Source organism: Hemitrygon akajei, chromosome 3 (assembly GCF_048418815.1).
Source record: "Hemitrygon akajei chromosome 3, sHemAka1.3, whole genome shotgun sequence".
In the NCBI taxonomy this organism is placed as follows: Eukaryota; Metazoa; Chordata; class Chondrichthyes; order Myliobatiformes; family Dasyatidae; genus Hemitrygon; species Hemitrygon akajei.
This window is the reverse complement of record NC_133126.1, coordinates 48926701-48949668: the sequence shown is the minus strand read 5'-3', so window position 1 is coordinate 48949668 and position 22968 is coordinate 48926701. Positions and strand designations below refer to the sequence as shown.

The 22968-nt window shown below is 42.2% G+C and overlaps 1 protein-coding gene across 1 annotated transcript in view; it reads left to right on the top strand.

Moving 5' to 3' along the window:
- The first annotated feature begins 7685 nt into the window (after positions 1-7685).
- pygl (phosphorylase, glycogen, liver) overlaps positions 7686-22968 on the top strand; it is a 136241-nt gene continuing 120958 nt past the window's right edge. The window contains exon 1 of the mRNA XM_073038980.1: positions 7686-7922. Within this exon, the coding sequence (XP_072895081.1) occupies positions 7689-7922 (234 nt within the window). The 5' untranslated portion in view covers positions 7686-7688. The remainder of the gene's footprint in view (positions 7923-22968) is intronic.

Genomic DNA, 22968 nt, shown 5'->3' with positions numbered 1-22968 from the left:
CACAGTGTGAAGAGGCCCAAGGAATGTGCGACTACTCTCAGCCGCAAGGTGATTGGACGTCAGTACAAAATGTGATGAGGTGCAGTGCGATGAGTCAGCGTAGCAGTTAGAGTGAAGCCTTGGATGCTCAGAATACAGAGGAGGTGTGTGGCAGGGAGATGCCACGTAAGTGAAGTTTAAATGGACCTAAATACGATAAATCGAGAGGAATCATGCAGACTGTGAAGGGTTAGCCAGGAACAGAGATGACCAGAAATGCACAATGTTAATTGCCTGGTTTGAAACAGGGTGATTTAAAGTTGACTGCAAAATGGGAAGAGGTGTGTAGTGAAGTGCCAGCGCACCAGGGAGGGTGAAGCCTGACGATCTTTAAAGCTGCGCAAACCACAAGGGTGACAGAGGTGGCGGAGCAGCATGGAGGCAAGAGGATAGTTTTGAGTGGAACTGGTGAACTGAGTGCAGATGTGGCAATGTGGAGTTCAGATTGACCTGAAAATGGGGAATGTGGGGCTTAAGTGTATCTGAAGGGAATATAGAAGGGCGCAGTTCAGGGGGACATAAAGGCACAGTGATATAGTGTGAAGTGGCAGTGGAGTGAGGCTAACTGTGAAGAGAGAAGTGCAGGATGATGAGCCAGTGTACCAGTAAGGGTGAGGTCAGACCAGCTAAGAAGGCAGGGCATAGAGATAGCAGGGAACAGGAAGAAGTGTGGAGACAGTAGGATGATTCTGAGCTGAACTAGCACATTGGGTTAGGACCTAGCAGAGTGAAGGTCAAGCAGACCTTAAAGGAATAAGTGTGGAGGTCAAGCAGACCAGAAAGGAAAAAGGTTTGGTTAGTTCCAGCGGACCTTAAATGGTATTGGTTTTTACTTTCTACTAATGGAGTCCAAAATGTAATTTGCTGATTAATCTGTCAATGTGTCCTGCCTGCTTCTATATGCAATATTTCACTATTAATAAATATGCCAATAATGCACAGGAGCTCAAGAGGCTGCAGAGGGTTGTAATCTCAGCCAGCTGCATCACAGACACAATTATTCTCACCATTGAGGAATCATCAAGAGGCTGTGCCCGAAAATGTGACATCCAGCATTAAGGACCCTCACCATTTTGGACATGCCCTCTTTTTGTCATTAAAGGAGGTAAAAAAGACTGAATACTGATTAGAAATGGTTTCTTCTCTTCCACCATCTCATTTCTCAACAGTCCAATAACCTATGAACATTGCTTCATTATTCCTTTTTTTGCAATATTTATTTTTCTTTTATGGTAATTTTATGTCCTGAACTGTACTGCTATCTCAAAACAACAAATTTCACGTCATATAAGTGTGTGATAATAAACCTGACCCTGATTCTTTGTTGCCTTTCTGTGTCCCTTCATTCAAAGTACATTAACTCACATTTTCTATAATCAAGTGCAAGTTGAATTGTCATTTCACCATGTAAGAATACAGCCAAATGAAACAGTGTTACTCCAGGGTTAATGTACAAAGCATAGTACAAACAGTCATAAACAGCACAAAGCACATATAGCACACATAAGATAGCAAGCACATAGTAAAATATGATCAGTTTAAAACAGTCACACAAAAATATATAGCCAAGATCCTGAGTCCATGAATTATGGAGTCGAACACAATATGGTTTGTTTTCTGCCGATCAAACATTAAGGGGAAGCACCAACTTCAGCTTGGTCACTGTGCAACACCACCTCCAGTGGAGCACACCAACTCCAACGCTGCTCTCCTGGGTGGTTACAAACAGGCAACACCACGGCTTGGGGTCACAGTCCTCACTACAGCTGAGGCCACGCATCTCCCCCGCTGTCTGCCAATAAGTCAGTGAATCAGACTTGTAGCATTTCACATTAATAATGTCCAATAGAGTCTTGCGATCATATGGAAAGTGAATAAGATGATCACTCGCTGTTAGACTTCACCCTGCCTTCGCGAACCAACTCCTCCGATGCCTGTGACACTAGCAGCAGCACAATTGCACCAAGTCAACTCCTTCAGTTTCTCCACCAACAAGCAGCGTGCTGATGGGCTAGACCTGTAGTACTTAATGATCAGCAGGGTCTTGCAATTGTAAAACTACATTTAAATAAGACATAATACCTTTGGATGACTTTGCAGAAGCCTGTGCAATTGAGCATGCCACTAACTTACCAGAAACCAGAACGTTGAATTCCATCTGCTACTTGTGTGCCTATTCTGCTTGGATATACTGCCAATTGGTATTAAACTCATTGTTTGTCACTCCTCTGAATTTAGTATCACAACCCAACTTTGAAATTTTGCTCTATCCTCCACTAATCAAACTATAGGCTGTCCGCATGTAATAAATGAGGTGTGTCTTTACAGGTATCCTTAAGTACATTTTGTCCATAAGTTGGAAAATGCACAAAAATCACTCGCTATTATAGCCATACCCCCTGAATGATAGCAAAACACAAGACTGATGAGAAAGAACAATTACTAGAGAGAAAGGAAACTAGTTCTGCTGTTTCTAGAACGGTACCTGGCAGCCTTTTATATTTAAACAGAGTATATGGGTGTCCATAAGTGGGGGGGCTTGTATCTTGGCCTCTCTGTATTTAAAAAGGTATTGAGTCATCCTGGAGAATGACAGTTCTCAATGTTAAACAGTCTCTTATCTGAAAAAGAACTATCTGCCATAACATGCTGTTTTTTCTCTTTATGCCATTGTATTTTAGCCACTTAGACCCTCAACCTATTATTCATGTTACAGTGTTGTTATCCAGACTTTATATGACAATTTGTCAAATATTTTCTTAAAATCCACATAGATGACATTTCCTTTTTCATCAAAAAAATTCAATTAGGTTTGTTAAACATGAACTGGTTTTCTCCTGATTGTGTTATAGGACCATAAGATATAGGAGTAGAATTAGGCCATTTGACCCATCGAGTCTGCTCCATTTCATCATGTCTGATCTGTTTTCCCTCTAAGCCCCAATCTTCTGCCTTCTCCCCATATCTCTTAATGCCCTGACCAATAAATAATCTTTTGACCTCTGCCTTAAATATACATCAAGACTTGGCTTCCACAGCTGCCTGTGGCAATGAATTTCTCTGGCTAAAGAAATTCCTCCTAATCTCCATTCAGGCCCTAGACTCCCCTATCATAGGAAACATCCTCTCCACATTCACTCTATCAAGGCCTTTCAACATTCAATAGGTTTCAATTAGCTCACCCCTCATTCTTCTGAATTCTAGTGAATACAGACCCAAAGCCATCAAACATTTATCATATGACAAGCTGTTCAATCCTGGAATCATTTTGTGAACCTCCTTTGAACCCTTTCCGACGTCAGCAGATCCTTTCTAAGAAAAGGGGCCCAACACTGCTCAGAATACTCCAAGTGAGGCCTCACCAGTGCTTTATAAAGCCTCAACATTACATCCTTACTTTTATATTCTAGTCCTCTTGAAATGAATGATAACATTGCATTTGCCTGCAAATGAACCTTTAAGGAATCCTGTTTAAGGATTCTCAAGTCCCTTTGTGCCACTGATTTTTGAATTTTCTCTCCTTTTAGAAAATAATCTATCCTTTTATTTCTTCTACCAAAGTGCATGACCACACACTTCCTGACTCTGTATTCCATCTGCCACTTCTTTGCTCATTCTCCCAATCTGTCCAAGTCCTTCTGCAGCCTCTCTACTTCCTCTAAACTACCTGCCCCTTCACCTATCTTTGTATTGTCTGCAAATTTTGTAACAGAGCCATCAATTCTATCATCCAAATCATTGATATATAACATAAAAAAAACAGTCCCAACACAGACCCCGTAGAACACCACTAGTCACCGGCAGCTAGTCAGAAAAGGCTCCCTTTATTCCCACTCTTTGCCTTCTGCCAATCAGCCACTGCTTTATCCCTCCACTCCCCAAAGTCAGCACCAGAGTGTATTACAACAGTTTCCTAACCTCAATTTTTGTATGTGTCCTGTAACTTTTAGGAATGTATGACCTTTCATCTCATATATTTAGTCAAAGTGTTGATGAATACTTGGAGCTTCATTTCTAAGCTTGTGCAAATATCCTTATATTGCAGCACGACTACTGAGGTTTGTAATCTTGGAACCATTTTGGGGCAACGACACAGATATTTTGACAGCAGCCTTCACTGAGGCTTATGTGTCACTGTGAACCAGGAATAACACAGGAAGTTTCTGTAGACAGTTAATATTGAGAAGGATAACCTATAGTCTCTCCTGATTAATGGAATCAGAGGCTTTCCTTGGATAAGAAAAAGCCACTTGGTGTTGTTCCCTACATTTTTCTTGGAACAGGTGGTGAAGATCATAACCATGGTGCTTCTGCTTGGAGGGAATTCATACTGTGATTTACTGGGCGGAAGTAATCTGGTGATAACTTTCCCTTTGATGGACAGCCAAGCGGCCCCTCTATGACTACCATAGTCAGATTTATCTCTTTTTTCAAAGATGGTCATGATGACAGCTTCTTAGAAATTGCAATCATTCTGGGTGAACAGTTTACTCCCCTGACATGGCAATGAGTCTATACTGAGGGTTTGTTATTTTTGAGTTTGAAAATAACATGAATTAGTTGCTATGGGATGGAATGTGTTTAGATCAAGAAGAGATCCATGCTGGAGGAGATCTTGGAAGTGTTTCATTCTGTCTCCCTGGCCATGATGAGTTCCCCTGTCCCAAGCTGTCAGTGGATTGGGACTGTAGATATACAGTGCTGGTGTTTCATAGGTTGTTTACTGCTCTTTCCATTCACCATCTGTTCTTTAGCACCTGGGTTTACATCTGGACATCTTCTTTCAAGAGCTTCCAATGCTTTTCTTATATCCTGTTTAGGAAAGGTGACATTTCCCATCCAGGAATAACTTACTTTTGTGGTTAGTTAGTTCATCGATCTCCATAATGAGGGGGCACCAATTATACAGGCTACCTTGTCTTGATTAGAGTGAAGCTTCTTGAAAGTTGTTGGAGCTGCACTCATCTCTGCTGGTGGAGTGTAATCCTTGAAATTCCTGACTTGCTTCCATAGGTAAGTCATATGTTATCATATGGTTGCAACTCATGTAGCAATGGTATTTATGTGCCTAGCCCAATTGCATTTCTGGTTAATTGCATTAACATATATAGAGCAGTATGAACCCTTCAGCCCATGATGTTGCGCCAACCAATATAAACCTACTCCATGATAAATCTAGCTCTTCCTTCCTACAGTCATAAGTTTCCATTTTCCCACATTCCATGTATCTATCTTTTAAATATCCTTATTTTATCAGTCTCTATGTCCACCCCCAGCAGTGCATTCTAAGCACTTAAAAACCTACCTCTGAAATCTCCCCTAAAGTTTCCTCCACTCTTAAATGTATGTCCTCTGTTATTGGCAATTTCCACCCTTGGAGAAGGGGTGCTGGCTATCCACTCTATCTAAGCCTCTTATAATCTATCAAGTTACCTCTTATCCTCCATCACTCCAAGGACAAAAGCAGTGGCTTGCTCACCATTGCTCATAAGACATGTTCTCCACTCCAGGCACCATCCTATTAACTCTCCTCTGCATGCTCACTGTCTAACCAGAGCTTTATAGAGCTGAAACACTATCTCACAGTGTTTGAATTCAGTCCCTGACTAATGAAGGCCAGCACACCATACACCTTCTTAACCACAACTTGTGCTGCAACTTTGGGGGAAATCGATGGACTTGTATCCCAAGTTCCCTGTTATTCCACACTGCTAAGAATCCTGCCATTATCCTTGTACTCCCAAGTCACGTTTATTACTATATATATATATACCATCAAAGACAAGGATTCTCCAAACCAGTGTATAAAGCACTGAAGTATACATAGCACACATTACACATAATAACATGAAAGTAAGGATAAACTCTACAGATGGATTACACATAAATAAACAAACTAAAGTGCATAAATTAAAGGTTCAGAACAGATTAACCAGTGATACTTAGAAGGCAATGCAGCAGGGAGTTCAGATCATTGTTAACACTCTAGCAATCTCTTCCTTAGTTTCCCACAGTAACCTGAATATATCCTGCCCAGCCCCAGCACCTTATCTAATGTTTTTCAGAAGTTCTAACACTACCCCTTTCTTAACCTGTTCTAGGCATTCTTTAAAATCCCCCTCCCTGGTGAACATTGAAGCAAAATATTTACTAAGTACTTCCCCTACCTCCAACCATAAATATTCCTCACTTTATCCCTGAGCAGTCCTACCCCGTCTAGTCATCCTCTTATTCTTCATGTATTTGTAAAATGCCTTGGAGTTTTCCCTAAATCCACTCATCAAATCCACTTGTCTCCTTCTATCTCCCCTGGACTCCTTCCTGGCTACTTTATTATTCTCAAGAGCACTTCCAGATTTCTGCTTCCTAAATCTTAAGCATGCTTCCTTTCACCTCTTGATTAAATATTCCTCCTCTCATTTCAACCATAGTTCCTTTCCCATCCTTTATGTCTCAGTGAGACAATTTATACAGAATCCCAAGCAAGTGCTTTCTAAACAACCCCCACATTCCTGTTGTGCATTTCCTGAGAATGCCTGTTCCCAATTTACACTCCCAGTTCCTGCATAATGCCATTGCAATTAGCTCTTTCCTATTTAAATACTTTCCTATATTGTCAGCTGCTATCCTTGTCCATTGCTATACTAAAGGCCATATCGATGATGGGGAGTTTATTAATGATAAAATCATTGAAATATCAAGTATAACTGGTTAAACTCTCTCTTGTCAGAGACAGTCATTGCCGGATAGTTCTGTGGGGAAAATGACCATTGACAGTTTTCAGCTCATGTTACCTGGGCTTTGCTGTGTTTTCAGCCATAGACAACTTCAATAGCTGAGCAGTTGTAAATATAATTGAATATCACACACAAGTACAAATATCCAGCCCTACTTCTCATGAATGTAGCTAAATTGCAACTGAGATAATGGACCTTGAATATAGCCATCTTTCTTTGTGTAAGGTATGGCTCTAAACATGGGAATATTTTATCCTTGAAGCCCTTTAGCTTCAGTTTCAACTGAGGACTGCTTGACACCATACTCAATCAAATGCTATCTCAATGATGCATTCACTCTCTTCCCAACTCTGGAATTTGGTTCTCTATGCCAAGTTTGAACAAAACTATTAGAAGGTTTGGAGCCAAGTTGTACCTGTCCAGTGTGAACTGGCCTTCGGTGAGAAGATTTTTGATGAGTAACTTACTAGACAGCACTGATGACAGCAATTTCCATCACTTTGCTTATAACTGAGTAGAGTGAATGATTGGATGGTAGTCATTCAGCTCTTGTGAAATGGTCACTTTTACATATTGGCGGTGAGATGCCTATGTTATTATAGACAGTTTAGCTATATTGTGCAGCTAATTGTGAAATGAAAATCTTCAGTACTAGAGGTAAAATTTCAGCCGGTTACATTAGCCTTTGTTGTACTCATTTCTCTCGGTTGACTCTTCACATCACAAGCCAAGTGCGGGACTGACGTGTGGGAAGGACTTACGGGGGCTCCGATCTGATTGGGCTGACCCTGTGGGGCGGGTCCAATGGGGTTGAGCCAATTGGGCGGGGCCGGGTGAAGGCGGCAGTTTGAAGTAAACGGCATAAACGGACGAAGCTCGAGTTGCAGATCATCGACGAGCAGTAGCCGCACGATGGCCGAGAGGAGCGATAGAAAAAGGCAGATCTCCGTCAGCAAGATCCACACCTTGGAGGATGTGGCGGGATTAAAAATGGGATTTAATAGGCACCTGCACTTCACGCTGGTGAAAGACCGTAACGTGGCCCACTTGAGAGACTACTACTTCGCGCTGGCCTACATCGTCCGCGACCATCTAGTGGGGCGCTGGATACGCACCCAGCAGTACTATTTTGAGAAGGACCCCAAGGTAAAAAAAAAGACACCGAACCACGACAGTACTATAAGCTAGAGCCCATCGGGTAGAAACTACTCTTCGTTCAGAGGCACTTAAGATTGGCCCCAAGATTAATACTCGCAACCAGTAGTATTTATTTGCACCTTAAGGTGTTGCTCACAGTACGCGCTTTTCGTTTTGTTTTAAATAAGATGGCAGCAGAATTGTTCTAAGTGGGGTTCCGAGTTACAAGAGTCTGGGTGATGGCCGCGTCTAGCATGGGGGAACAGGTACATGAAAACTGCTGTAATGAGGTTCACATAATGATGGAATCCTCCAGGTAATTACGATGAAAGTAAAGTGTAGCGTTCGGCGCAGTGCTTCACAGCTGCCGGCTGTCAGATGGCTGGGTTCAGTTCCCGCTGCTGACTGGAAGGGGGTTTTGCCTTCTCTCCGGGATGAGATGTTTCCTCCAACATACCGGTGGACATGCTGTATTGACGCCGAAAGTGTGGCGACACTTGCTGTTGCCCAGACCAATCCTCGCTTATTTGATTTAGAGTAAACGGCACATTTCACTGTATGCTTCAATGATAAATGAAGCTAAACAAATCTAATCTGATATCAGCAATTTTCCAATGAAAATGAAGAAGGTAGAGGAGATAGATTTTAAGAAAATGTGGAAGAAATCTTTTTAGTGATTGGTGTCTCTGCAGCAAGCTTCTGACCAATTTTCTCAATGAGTTTTCCAGGTATACTACCAAATTTCTGATTCCTAGAGAGGTACGAATCTCTTTTGAATGCTTTCTCTGAGTGTTCAGGTTAGTAGGTTAAATTGGTCATTGTAAATTGTCTTGTGATTAGTTGGGTTAGATTGAGGGCTGTTGTGGTATGTTGGCCAGCTTGGCTTGAAGGGCTAGAACAGGCCTATTCCTCACTGTAACTCTAAAATAAAAATAAAACGAAGATCCAAAGATTTGCCATCCTCAGTGCTAAGACATTTGGCCTGTCATCAGCCCTGAATGATTTGCTCTTATTAGACTGTGACTTTTCATCCAAGACTCCTCAACCAGAAGCAAACTTCCTTTTTTAATCCCTTTAAGAATTTTGTGTTTTGTTGAAGTCACTTTACATTCTTCTAAATTCTGGAGATCAGGGGGTAGTTATATCTTTTTTCATTTGGTCAAGTTCAAATATAATTATCATTCAACAGTACATGAATACATCCAAATGAAACCTCCAGAGCCAAAGTGCTAAATGTAGTACCAACAGTCACACACAACACAAAGCACATATATGATATTTGTAAAATACAATCAAACAAAAGTAATTGTCTTAAGACCCTGAGTCCGTGAATGTTGGAGTGGTTTGCAGTCGAACACAATAAGGTTTGTCTTCCGCCAAGCAAATGCTGGGGGGGTGGGGTGGGGGGGAGGCAGTAAGCACTGATTCTATCTTGGACGCCGTGCAACAGTCCTCCGATGGAACACACTGACTCCGACGCCTCTCCTGGGTAGCTGTAAACAAGCAACACTGCCGTTTGAGGTCTAGTCCTTGCTGCCACCAAGACCACGCAGCTCTCCTGTCATCTGCCAATAAATCAGGAATAAGACTTGCAGCATTCCACATTAACAATGTCCAACAGGGTCTTGCGATCACAAGAAAAGCGACTAAGATGATCACTCACCATTAGGTTGTCTTCATGCACCAACTCCTTCGACATCTCTCTGACGCAGCCAGTAGCATGATCTGCACCAAGTCCAGCTCCTTCACTTTCTCTGCCAATGAGCAACTTGCTGATGGGGTAGATCTGCAGCACTTTAAGTTCTTGATGTCAGGCAGGGTCTTGTGATCATAAAATTAAGTATTAAAAGGACAATAACACCTTTGGTTGACCCCATAGAAGCCGCTACAGCTGAATGTGCTGCCATCATACAGGAAGTTGATAGTCATGTTTTTCCAAAGAGCCACTTTGACTTCTCACTGCACTCCATAGCTGGTAAATCCTATTTTGGCTAATGAGACAAAATTGTATGCAATAGTCTAGTTATGTCAGCAAGATTTCTTTTGTTCTTGTACAAAATTCCTCTATCAAAAAATGCCACTGTACAGTTTGCCTTCCTAATTGCTTGCCACACCCAGTTCCGTGTGCTCATGTTCACCAGCCTCTCATATCAAAAACTTTCAGAAAATCCAAAAACAGTAGATTATGGTTAATTTGGCCAGCGGTTAATCAGGGCAGCTGCTTATTTGGGACAACTCAAACAAAAACTAATTAAGAAAATAGCCAGGTTTTCCTTTGTTTTATGTGCAACACTATGCCACTTGCTAAACAGTTTCTAAATAGAGTCAGATGCATGCACTAGTGTGTATTGCCATGGGACACTACACCATGCTTAAAGCAAAGTTTTAAAATGGTGTCAATTGCCTGTGTTTTTGCCGATGTACAGGCAGAGGCTGGAACAAAAGGCTGCCATAGTTAAAACCGTCCACTGTTGGTCTGCCCAATCGGCCTCCATGCTACAGGACTGCTTTGTTGTCGTCGACTGGAATGTCTTCCATGATGAGGATGTCTCCAAGTTCACTGAAGGAGTCCCGTGCTTCATCCGGAAGTGCATCGATGATGTCATCCCCCAGAAGTCGGTCGGGGTCTTCCTGAACCAGAAACCGTGGATCAGTAGTTCCGTGCAAGCAGCATTTGGCGGGTGACATAGAGCTTGTATTGCTGGAGATCAGCTAGAACTCAAGAAACGCAGCTACGATCTGCACAAAGCTATCAAGGCTGCGAAACAACAATACAGGGACAAGATTGAGTCAAGATTCACAACGAATAGCTCACGACGTGGTGAGGGCTGCATACCATCGGAGACTTCAAAGCCTAACATTGTGGTGCCACCAACATCGCGGCTTCTCTCCCAGGTGAGCTCAATCGCTTTTGTGCTGGATTCGATGTTGCTAACTCTGAGCCTCCCAGGAAAGCCACCGCTACAACCTGCAACCTGGTCATCTCGAGGCTGAGGTACACAGATGTTTCCAAGTGGACAGTCACAAAGCAGCGGGACCGGAGGGCATCCCAGGGCAAGTACTCGGGATGTGTGCAGCATTATTGCCAGTGCTGAGAGCCCTCCTGCTTCAAATTATCCACCATTGTCCCTGTCGCACTCACCTCAATAATAAGCAAATGCTTTGAGAGGCTAGTCAAGGATTACATCTGCAGCTTACTACCACCCAAACTGGATGCCCTACAATTTGCCTACCAACACAACTGATGAACAGACAACACAATAGCCACTGCTCTACATACCGTCCTTCCACATCTGGAAAAGAATGCTTCTGTGAGAATGCTGTTCTTGGATTACAGTTCATCATTCAACACCATAGTTCCATCCAGGCTTGACAAGAAGCTCAGAGACCTTGGCCTTGACCCTGCCTTGTGCAGCTGGATCCTGGACTTCCTGTCAGATCACCACCAGGTTGTAAAAGTGGGCTCCCTCACCTCCAACCCTCTGACTTTCAATGCAGGAGCCCCTCAGGGCTGCGTACTGAGTCCTCTCCTTTACTCCCTGTATACCCTTGACTGTATCACCACCCATAGCTCCAATCTGCTAATTAAATTTGCTGACAACTCTACATTGATTAGCCTTATCTTAAATAATATAGGGAAGAAGTCATTCCTTTGACACAGTGGTGTCTAGGAAACAACTTCTCCCTCAACAGTGCCTCTTTCACCTCAGATTGTTGAAGAAGTTTGGTACGAGCCCCCAAGTCCTAAGAACTTTATACAGGGGCACAATTGAGAGCATACTGACTGGCTGCATCATTGCCTGGTATAGGAACTGTACCTCCCTTAATCGCAGGATTCTGCAGAGAGTGGTGCGGACAGCCCAGCATATCTGTAGTTGTGAACTTCCCGTGATTCAGGACATTTACAAAGATAGGTGTGTAAAAAGGACCTGTAGGATCATTGGGGACCCGAGTCACCCAACCACAATCTATTCCAGCTACTACAATCCCGGAAAAGGTACCGCAGCATAAAAGCCAGGACCATCATGCTCCAGGACAGCTTCTTCCACCAGGCAATCAGACTGATTAACTCACGCTGATTTGAGTGTATTCTATGTTACATTGACTGTTCTATTTATTATAAATTACTATGATTGCTCATTTAGACAGAGATGTCACATAAAGATCTTTACTCATGTATGTGAAGGATATAAGAAATAAAGTCAATTCAATTCAAAAAGTAGTGATTTGTTTCCGATAATCAGTCAGAAATAAGCCATAAGACAATTTAGGCTTGTTTGGCTCACTGGTTTTACACACTCAAACTTGGAGATGCCAGACACAGCCAGGAGTGAAAATTAATTGAATTCACTACTGCAACAAGTTAGGAACTATGAAGAATTCGAAGGTATTGGCAAGAATGTTACAATGAAAATTAAGATTTAAGGATGCAATAATTGAAAATTGTATGAAGGCAGTCCATTATCTATATTATGTATCTGTGCTGATTTTGTTCATTTTGCAGTCAATCAAAAGAACATGGCAGCATGCACTCAGCTCTCTCCTGTGGCTCCAAGTAGCTGTTTGCATACAAAAGCAGCCACACCCTAGTACACAACTTCAACAGGCGGGCTAAACTAGGTGATGGTAGCTGGAAGGTTATGCACTGGTGAGATAGGGACATACCTGTCCTAGCATGAGAAGTCAGCTTCGTCTAGGTGGGTAAATGAGATCCAGTGGCCAGGAAGGCGGTTCTGTAATGCTCTGGAGAGTGGAGGGTGTGACAAGGCACAGAAGAAGTTATGGTCAACCACTGCAACCAAGGAAGACCACAGTTGTGACAACCTTTGTACCACTGGACTTGGACTTCCAAGGTCAAGAGAGTGGAACTGTCCCAGTGCAACAGCATTTCTGCTTTAAAAAAGTCTCCAACACAAGTTTCCTGTCATCGACGGATATGATGGACAACTACCAAGCTAACTATAAGGAACTAATGCACAGTCTTATAGTACTGTAGTAATATTGGTAGTGTTCTTATTCTGTATTTCATTTAAATATATAATGTGTTACTCAGTTAAACAGTAGTTTGTCTTTTTTTATACCTTTTTAAATATTTCTATGAACTTCAGCTAATTGGGCCAAAATGTACTAGTTCCCATGTATCCCAGTTAACCAGAACCCACTGTACATCACATCTTCTGATTTCACTGTCATTTATTTTAGTTGATGCATCCTGCAGAAATGGCAATAGATTAGTCAAACATAACTTCCTTTCCACAATTCCATGTTAACTTGGCTCAATAATATTATTGCTTATTCTAAGTGTAATGATATCACGTTCATTATTATAAATTTCAACATTTTCCAACCTGCAGATGCAGGCTAAGAGGTTTGTAGTTCCCTATTTTCTCTCTCCCGTTTCTTAATTAATGGGGTCCCATTTGTCATAGGTAGTGGTTAGTAGCTCCATATGTCATTACTACAGGGTGTGACGACCCAGCCTTACACGAATCCTGTCAGCCGGAGCTCAGCTGGCTCCGGCTGACAGTACCCGGTATGGGCCCCATTTCAGGGTTACCGACCCCACTGCATTGTGGGTATCTTCGAGAAAAGAGAAGGCTAAAGAGTAAACCCTACACAAATTCGGAGTGGATCCCCTAAGGTGGTACGGCAGCTCCTGCAGCCAAGCTGATGCCAAATGTACTGCTTCGCATTCCTTTGGACCACATCCAAGAGGGGGGTCTTGATGTCTGGGCAGCCCAGGATCTCCACGATCATCGCCCAGGTCTGCGCCCCAAAAAAGGGCACATCTATTGTCTATTTAGACAGATGGAGCCATTAATTAATAATTAATTTGTCACTCTCCAATCTGCAACAGCCATTTGAGAGTGTAGAATTTTAGAAGATAATAATCAGAACAATGGTTTCCACAGTATGGAAATGTCTCCCAGAGGCAACATGTATGTGCATCAACAGACAAACATTTTTGTAAGGAGAAGAACAAATCAAAAAGGCTTTGCCTTCATCAACAGGGGTAAAGAGTTCATAAACGGGAATGTTTGGTAAACTTTTTTTAAATTCAATTTAATTGAAGGTAGATTTTATCTTCCTTGTAGAATAAAAGAATACAAACGGAAGATTAGCTATTTCCTGATACAGCACTGCAACTTTTGAGAAAAGTGCAATGGCTTGGAGAAGACTAGCCAAATACTATTGTCATGAGTAGATTCCCAAGTAGCAATATTACTGGAGTAATGAAATTTGAAACTGCCCGCACATCTTAAAATACAGATATAAATAGCTCCAAAATAAATGGAGAGAGAATTTAATATTAGATAATTTTGTGTTGTGTTAATTTTGGGATTCAATTTGGATTTTTTTTAAAGTTGGGACTGATAAATTTTTTATGTAGACTAATGGTGAGATTGAAACTAGAGGTCTTGAGTTAAGGACAAAAGATGAAATGAACATGATGGGGAACATCTTCACTCAGGGTGGTGAGTGTGGAATGAGCTGCCTGTCAGAGTGGTGGGTGCAGATTAAATTTCAACATTTAAGTGAATTTGGATAGATGGGAGAGGTATGGAGGGCTGTGATCCAGGTGCAGTTCGATGGGACCAGGCAGAATACTAGTTTGGCATGGACTAGATGGGCCAAAGGGTCTTTTTCTGTTCTGTGGTGTTCTGTGACTGAATATAAGAGAATATATGCACCTAAGATCCTCCAGGCTCTTAATCCCAGTCTCTTCCCAATTTAGGCTCTGGGTTTCTACCTGATCATCTTGACCTAGGCCTTCTGCTCACCCGTAGTTTTAGAAATATCCTCAAAATAACTTCTAACAAGGCACAAACCATGTAATACTTAGTACAATGCTTAGTGGTCTGAAGCAGAACAGGAATCTGATACAAAATTATTGGGCTCCATTCCAGAAAGTTAAATAACTTGGCATAAAATAGAATGTTTGTGATTTAGTACTGAGTAATGTGGAAGAAGTCTTGCTCATCATTCAACTTCAGTTATACGTTTAGCTCAGGTTGCTTGACATTAAAAAGAGAAATGAGCATTATCCTATAATAAACATTCTTTTTCCTTTGGTTCGTACATCGTCCAACGTTCTATGTCGGGTACTTCGCTAAATTTACAAGGGACAGTTAAGTCACCTAAGCTTCATGTTAGTCTGGACATATGTCTTGGGTCAGGAGGATATAATTTAGGCCACACTATGGAGTTTTCCATTTTTGGAGGTGCCACCGGTGTGTTTACCAATTTCCGTGGCAGCTTACAAGTACAAGTAAGGTCACAGCTTCTTTCTTGCACTAATATAAAAGGTCACACAAAATCCAAAGAAAATGTGAACAGTTTCTTCACTGTTCTGAATATCACACATCTCTCAACTAACATCTTTCAAAGTATGACGGCATTGTTTTTTTATTTAATCTGCTAAAATTAACTGCCACATTTCCTCTCTCGAACTTGTTCATTGATCATGAAGAGGTTGAAATAAAGAAAGGCTTTCAGTTTGGATTGAAATTCTCCGGGAACTGAGAAGTCCTTGAGATAAAACAGATGAATAAGTATATTCTCTCTCTAATTCATTGAACACATTATGTACACACATAATTCTGTTTACCACAGTTCATTCATGGGAAGTGCCTACTAAGACTACAAGAAAGATCAACAAGTCTGCATTTACCTGTATTCGTAATTTTTAGACAGTCTTCAGTTAATGGAATAATGACATGCCAGGCTGCAAAACAACAATATAGGGAGAAGACTGAGCCAAGATTCACAACGAATAGCACACGTGACTTGTGGCGAGGGCTACAGACTTCAAAGCCAAACATTGTGGTGCCGCCAACATTGCGGCCTCTCTCCCAGATGAGCTCAATCACTTTTGTGCTCAATTTGATGTCGCTAACAGAGCATCCCAGGAAAGCCACTGCTACAACTTGCAACCTGGTCATCTTTGAGGCTGAGATACGCAGATGTTTCAAATGAGTGGACAGTCGCAAGGCTGCGGGACCAGACGGCATTCCAGGGCAAGTACTCAGGATGTGTGCAGCACAACTGGCAGGTGTGATTACTGATACTTTTAATCTCTCCCTCTCCCAGTATAGAGTGCCCTCCTGCATCAAATTATCCACATTGTCCCTGTACCAAAAAAGACCAAGGTAAAATGCTTGAATGACTGGCGTCCTGTTGCATTCACTTCAATAATAGCAAATGCTTTGAGAGGCTGGTCAAGGATTACATCTGCAGCTTGCTACCACCCAAACTGGATCCCCAACAGTTCACATACCGACACAACCGATTGACAGACGACGCAATAGCCACTGCTATACATACCGTTCTTCCACACCTGGAGAAGGATGCTTATGTGAGAATGCTGGTTTTGGACTACAGTTCATCATTCAACACCATAGTTCCATCCAGGCTTGACAAGAAGCTCAAAAACATTGACTCTGCCTTGTGCAGCTGGATCCTGGACTTCCTGTCAGATCACCACCAGGTTGTAAGAATGGGCTCCCTCACCTCCAACCCTCTGACTTTCAATACAGGAGCCCTCAGGGCTGCGTACTGAGTCCTCTCCTTTACCCCCTGTATACCCTTGACTGTATCACCACCCATAGCTCCAATCTGCTAATTAAATTTGCTGACAACACTACATTGATTAGCCTTATCTTAAATAATATAGGGAAGAAGTCATTCCTTTGACACCATGGTGTCTAGAAAACAACTTCTCCCTCAATGTCACAAAAACAAAGGAGCTGGTTTGGACTACAGGTGGAATGGAGATGGGGTAACCCCTATTGACATCAATGGATCTCGGGTTGAGAGTGTGAACAGCTTCAGGTTCCTTGGCATCCACATCATCGAGGACCTCACGTGGTCTGTACACACCAGCTGTGTGGTGAAAAAGGCACAACTTCGCCTCTTTCACCTCAGGCGGTTGAGGAAGTTTGGTATGGGCCCCCAAGTCCTAAGAACTTTCTACAGGGGCACAATTGAGAGCATACTGACTGGCTGCATCACTGCCTGGTATGGGAACTGTACTTCCCTTAATCACAGAACTCTGCAGAGAGTAGTGCGTTCAGCCCAGTGCATCTGTAGTTGTGAACTTCCCATGACTCAGGATATTTACAAAGACAGGTGTGTAAAAAGGGCCTGTGTGATCACTGGGGACCGAAGTCATCCCAACCACAATCTATTCCAGTTGCTACCACCCGGGAAGCAGTACCGCAGCATAAGAGCCAGGACCATCAGGCTCCAGGACAGCTTCTTACCTCTGTGCTACCGATGAATTCAGGCTGATTTAAGTGTACTCTATATTACATTGATTGTTCTATTTATTATAAATTACTATGATTGCACATGACACATTTAGATGGAGATGTAACATAAATTTAAAATATAATTTGTTTGAAATGCTCACTTGTAGGACTTTCTCAGTTTTTCATTAAGTTTCAAAAATGGCAACAGTGGGAAATAATGTATACATGGCATTAAATCTAAATGGCTTTGAATTCCTTTACTATTTGGGGAAGCTTTTTAGTTGGATTGTAAATAATGAATCCTGCCTGTTCATGGAGTTAGAGAGTGTGTTCGGATATCCATCATATTCAGCAAAGCAATAACTCCTGCTTGAAAGTAATTGCTGATTAAATGTATAAAACTACAAAACTGGCATTTCTCTTTTTAATATGGAAAAAATATTTTGACATGCAGAAAACCAAACTATGATAACTAACAATCTTAAAATGTAGGCAGTCCATGTGATATTGTGTAGATCATATTCATAAAGTGCATCGTAGAAACGATGCTAGCAAAATTGAAGTCGCAATAGAATTAAAGTAACACATACAAAATTTTGGAGGAACAGAAAAGGTCATGCAACATCTATGGAAAGGAATAAGCAAGTTGATGTTTCAAGCCCTTCATTGGGACTGGAATGGAAGGGGAAGGAAACCAGAATAAGAAGGAGGAGGAGGAGGGAAGGAATACAAACAGGTGATGGGTGAAGACAGGTGAAGGGGAAGGTAGGGTGGGGGAGGGGATGAGGTGAGAAGCTGGGAGTAATAAGTGGAAAAGGGCTGAAGAAGAGGGAATCTGATAGGACAAGAGAGTGGACCATGGGAGAAAAGGAAGAAGGAAGGGCACCATGGGGAGGAGATTGGCAATTGAGGAGAAGAGAAGAGGTAAGTCATGGGAATGAAAGAGGAGGAAGGAGTGTGAGGGAATAATTACCAGAAATTGGAGAAACTGATGTTCATGCCATCAGGTTGGAGAGTACCCAGACAGAATATGAGGTATTGGTCCTCCAACCTGAGGGTGCCCTCATTGTGGCAGTAGAAGAGGCCATGGATGACAAGTCAGAATGTGAAAGGGGATTGGAATTAAAATGGTTGGCCACCAGGAAATCCCGCTTTCTGAAGACAGAGCAAAGGTGCTCAATAAGCAGTCCCCCAATCCACATCTGGTCTCACTGATGTAGATGAGGCTGCATCAGGAGCGTTGGATCAATAGATGACTCTGACAGGCTCGCAGGTGAAGTGTTGCTTCAGCTAGAAAGACTGCTTGCAGTTCTGAATGGAGGTGAGAGAGAAGGTGAATGGGCAAGTGTAGCAGTTCTTCTGATTTCAGGCATATGTGCCAGGAGGGAGATTAGTGGCGAGGGACTGAATGGACAAGGGAATCATGGAGAGAGCAATCTCTGCAGAAAGTGGAGAGTGGGGAGTTTGCTATTTTCCCCCTTCCCTCTGTATCCATTCCCCACTTTTGCTCCTTTCTTTTCTCTTCTCAGCAGTCAATCACATCCCCTTGGTGCCCCTCCTCCTTCCTTTTCTCCCATGGTCCAGTTCAGATTCCTCCTCCTTCAGGCTTCTCCCTTTTCCATTTATCACCTCTCAACTTCTCATTTCATCCTCCATCACCCACCTTGGTTACTTCCCCTTCCTTCCAGTCCTGATGAAGGGACTTGACCTGAAATATCAACTGTTTATGCTGCCTAAGCCTCTGAGTTCCTCCAGCTTTTTGTATGTGTTTCTCTAGATTTCCAGCATTTGCAGATTCTTTTAAAACATAGAACACAGAAGAGTACAGCACAGGAACAGACCATTTGGCCCACAGTGTTGTGCCAAACCAGCTAAACAGCAAATCAAAAACACCCACACACTAAACCCTCCTACCTACACCATGTCCATGTGCCTATCCAAACGTCTCTTAAAAGCCTCTAATATATCTGCCACTACCACCGCACCAGCCAGTGCATTCTAGGTATCCATGACTCTGAGTAAAAAACTTACCCCTCACATCCCCCTTGAACTTACCCCCTGTCACCTTCAATGCATGGCCTCTAGTATTAGACATTTCAGTCCTGGGAAACAGATACTTTCTGTCCACTCTATGCCCCTCATAATTTTGTAAACCTCTATCAGACTCCCCCTCAACCTCCGAGGCTCCAGAGAAAACAACCGAAGTTTATCCAGCCTCTTGTGATAGTACATGCCTTCGAAACCAGGCAGCATCCTCGTAATCCTCTTCTGCACCCTCTCCAAAGCCTCAACATTCTTCCCATGGTGGGTCAACCAGAACTATATGCAATACTCCAGATGTGGCCAAACCAGACTTTATAAAGTTGCAACCTAACCTTCTGACTTTTGAACTCAATGCCTGAACTAATAAAAACAAGCATTCCATAAGCCTTCTTAACCACCTTATCAACCTGTGTAGCCACTTTTAACAGTGTACTGTCTCCTTGCATTTGCCCTACCGAGGTGCCACACTTCACATTAATTCTGGTTAAGTTCTACCTGCTATTTCTTAGCCCATATATGTAACTGATCTATACCGTGCTGTATTCTTTGCCAATCTTCTACACTATCCACAATTCCACCAGTCTTGGTATCATCTGCAAATTTACTAACTCACCCATCTACATTTTCATCTAGGTCATTTATATACATTACAAACAGCAGAGGTCCCAGCACAGATCCCTTTGGAACTCCACTAATTACAGACCTCCAGCTCGAATAAGTTTCTTCAACCACTACCCTCTGTTTTCTATGTGCAAGCTAGTTCTGAATCTAAACAGCCAATTTGCTGTGGACCCATGTGTATTAATCTTCTGGATTAGCCTCCCATGAGGGACTTTGTCAAATGCCTTACTAAAATCCACATAGACGACATCCACTGCCCTACCCTCATCAATCTTTCTCATCACTTTGTCAAAAAACTCAATCAAGTTGATAAGGCATGACTTGCCATGCACAAAGCCATACTAGCTCTTCCTAATTAGGCCATGTGTTTACAAGTGCATATACATCTTATCCCTAAGAATTTTCTCCAGCAGTTTCCCTACAACTGATGTGAGACTCACCAGTCTATAGTTCCCAGGACTTTTTTTTTGTTTCCTTCTTAAATAGAGTTACAGCATTAGCCACTTGCCAGTCCTCTGGGACCTCGCCTGTGGTTAGCGAGGAGACAACTATACTGGTCAAGGACCCAGCATCTTGTCTCTTGCTTCTTTCAATAACCTGAGGTAAATCCCATCAGGCACTGTGGCCACCTTAATACTTATTAGGAAACCCAACACTTCCTCCTTGATCTCTAAATGCCCCAATGTATTTATACACACAGCACTGATCTCCTGGTCCTCCATTTCTTCAGTATTTCCGTGGTAAATACTGAAGAAAAGTACTAGTTAAGTGCCTCACTTATATTCTCTGCATCCAAGCAAATGTTCCCCCCTTTTATCCTTATGTGGTTCCACCTCCTCTCCCTAGTTATCCTCTTAATTTTGATGTATGTATTGAATGCCTTAGTCCTAATCCTACTTGCCAGGTACTTTGCATGGCCTCTGGCATTCCCAATTCCCTTTTTTGGTTCTTTTCTGGCTTCTCTACACCCCTTATGTGCTTTATTTGATCCTGACTTCCAAAGCTTAATATACTTCCCCTTTTTCTTCTTGACTCAATTCATCACATCTCTGGACATCCAAGGGTCTCTTAATCTTTCCATCACTGTCCTTCTTCTAACAGGAACATACCTTTCCTGTACTCTGCAAATGATCTTTAAACACCCTCCATATTTCTGATGTAGACTTGCCAGAGAAAAAGTGTTCCCAATTAACACTACTTAGTTCCTGCCTAAAGCCCTCATAATTTGCCCTACTCCAATTTAAAACTCTCCCACAAGGACCATACCTATCCTTATCTATAGATATCCTGAAAGTTAAGGAGTTGTGGTCACTGTTTCCTAACTGTTTACCTACTGAAAGGTCAAGTGCCTGACCAGGTTCATTACCCAACGCCATATCCAGTACAGCCACTCCTCTTGTCAGGCCATTCACATTTTGATTTAAGAAACTTTCCTGGATACACTTAACAAATTCTGCCCCATCTAAACCCCTTACACTAAGAAGGTCCCAGTTTATATTAGGGAAGTTGAAATCCCCAATGACAACAGCCTGTTATTTTAACACAGTTCCTTAATCTGATTACCTATCTGTTCCTCAATCTCCCAGTGGTTATTAGGGGGTCTGTAGTACAATCCCATTAGTGTGATTGCACCCTTCCTATTCCTGAGTTTCCCCCCAAATAGACTCAGTGTCTGACCCTTCCGTTATGTCTCCGAGTGAAGCTATGATATTGTCCCTGAGTGCAACTCCAGCCCCCCCCCCCCCCCCTTTTACATCTCCTATCTCTTCTAAAATTTTGAAAACCTGGTACATTAATCAGCTATTCCTGCCACTCTCTCAACCAAGTTTCAGTAATGGCTTCAGCATTATAGTTCCATGGACTGATCCATGCTCTAAGTTCATCAACCTTACCCAATTTACTCCTAGCACTAAAATATGCACACTTCAAACTATCTAACCCATCATACCTCTTATTATCAGTTTGCCTTTCAATACTTTTCCTGCCATCTACCTTCCAGTCTGATCCTTCCCTTACTGACCTCTTGCTCTGGTTCTCAGCCCCCTGCAAAATGAGTTTAAACTTTCCAGAGAATCATCTGAAAACCTTGTGTTTAGAATTAAAGTTGCAGCTTGGATACAAATTGCCCTGGAGGAAACTATATATAGTGGCATGCAGAAGTGGACACCCCTGGTCAAAATTTCTGTTACTGTGAATAGCTAAGCAAGTAAAAGATGACCTGATTTCCAAAAGGGATAAAGTTAAAGATGACACATTTCTTTAATATTTTAAGCAAGATTACTTTTTTATGTCCATCTTTTACAGTTTCAAAATAACAAAAAAGGAAAAGGGCCCGAAGCAAAAGTTTGGGCACCCTGCATGATCAGTACTTTGGCAAGTATCACAGCTTGTAAACGCTTTCTGCAGCCAGCTATGAGTCTTTCAATTTTTGTTTAGGGGATTTTCACCCATTCTTCCTTGCAAAAGGCTTCTAGTTCTGTGAGATTCTTGGGCTGTCTTGCATGCACTGCTCTTTTGAGGTCTATCCACAGATTTTCAAAGATGTTTAGGTCGTGGGACTGTGAGGGCCATGGCAAAACCTTCAGCTTGTGCCTCTTGAGGTAGTCCATTGTGGATTTTGAGGCATGTTTAGGATCATTATCCTGTTGTAGAAGCTATTCTCCTTTAATCTTCAGCTTTTTTTTTTACTGACAGTGTGATGTTTGCTTCCAGAATTTGCTGGTATTTAATTGAATTCATTCTTCCCTCTACCAGTGAAATGTTCCCCATGCCACTGGCTGCAACACAAGCCCAAAGCATGATCAATCCACCCCTGTGCTCAACAGTTGGAGAGGTGTTCTTTTCATGAAATTCTGCACCTTTTTTTCTCCAAACATACCTTTGCTCATTTTGGCCAAAAAGTTCTATTTTAACTTCATCAGTCCACTGGACTTGTTTCTAACATACATCAGGCTTGTTTAAATGTTCCTTTGCAAACTTTTGATGCTGAATTTTGTGGTGAGGATGCAGGAAAGGTTTTCTTCTGATGACTCTTCCATGAAGTTCATATTTGTGCAGGTGTAGCTGCACAGTAGAACAGGTCACCACCACTCCAGAGTCTGCTAAATCTTCCCGAAGGTCTTTTGCAGTCAAATAGGGGT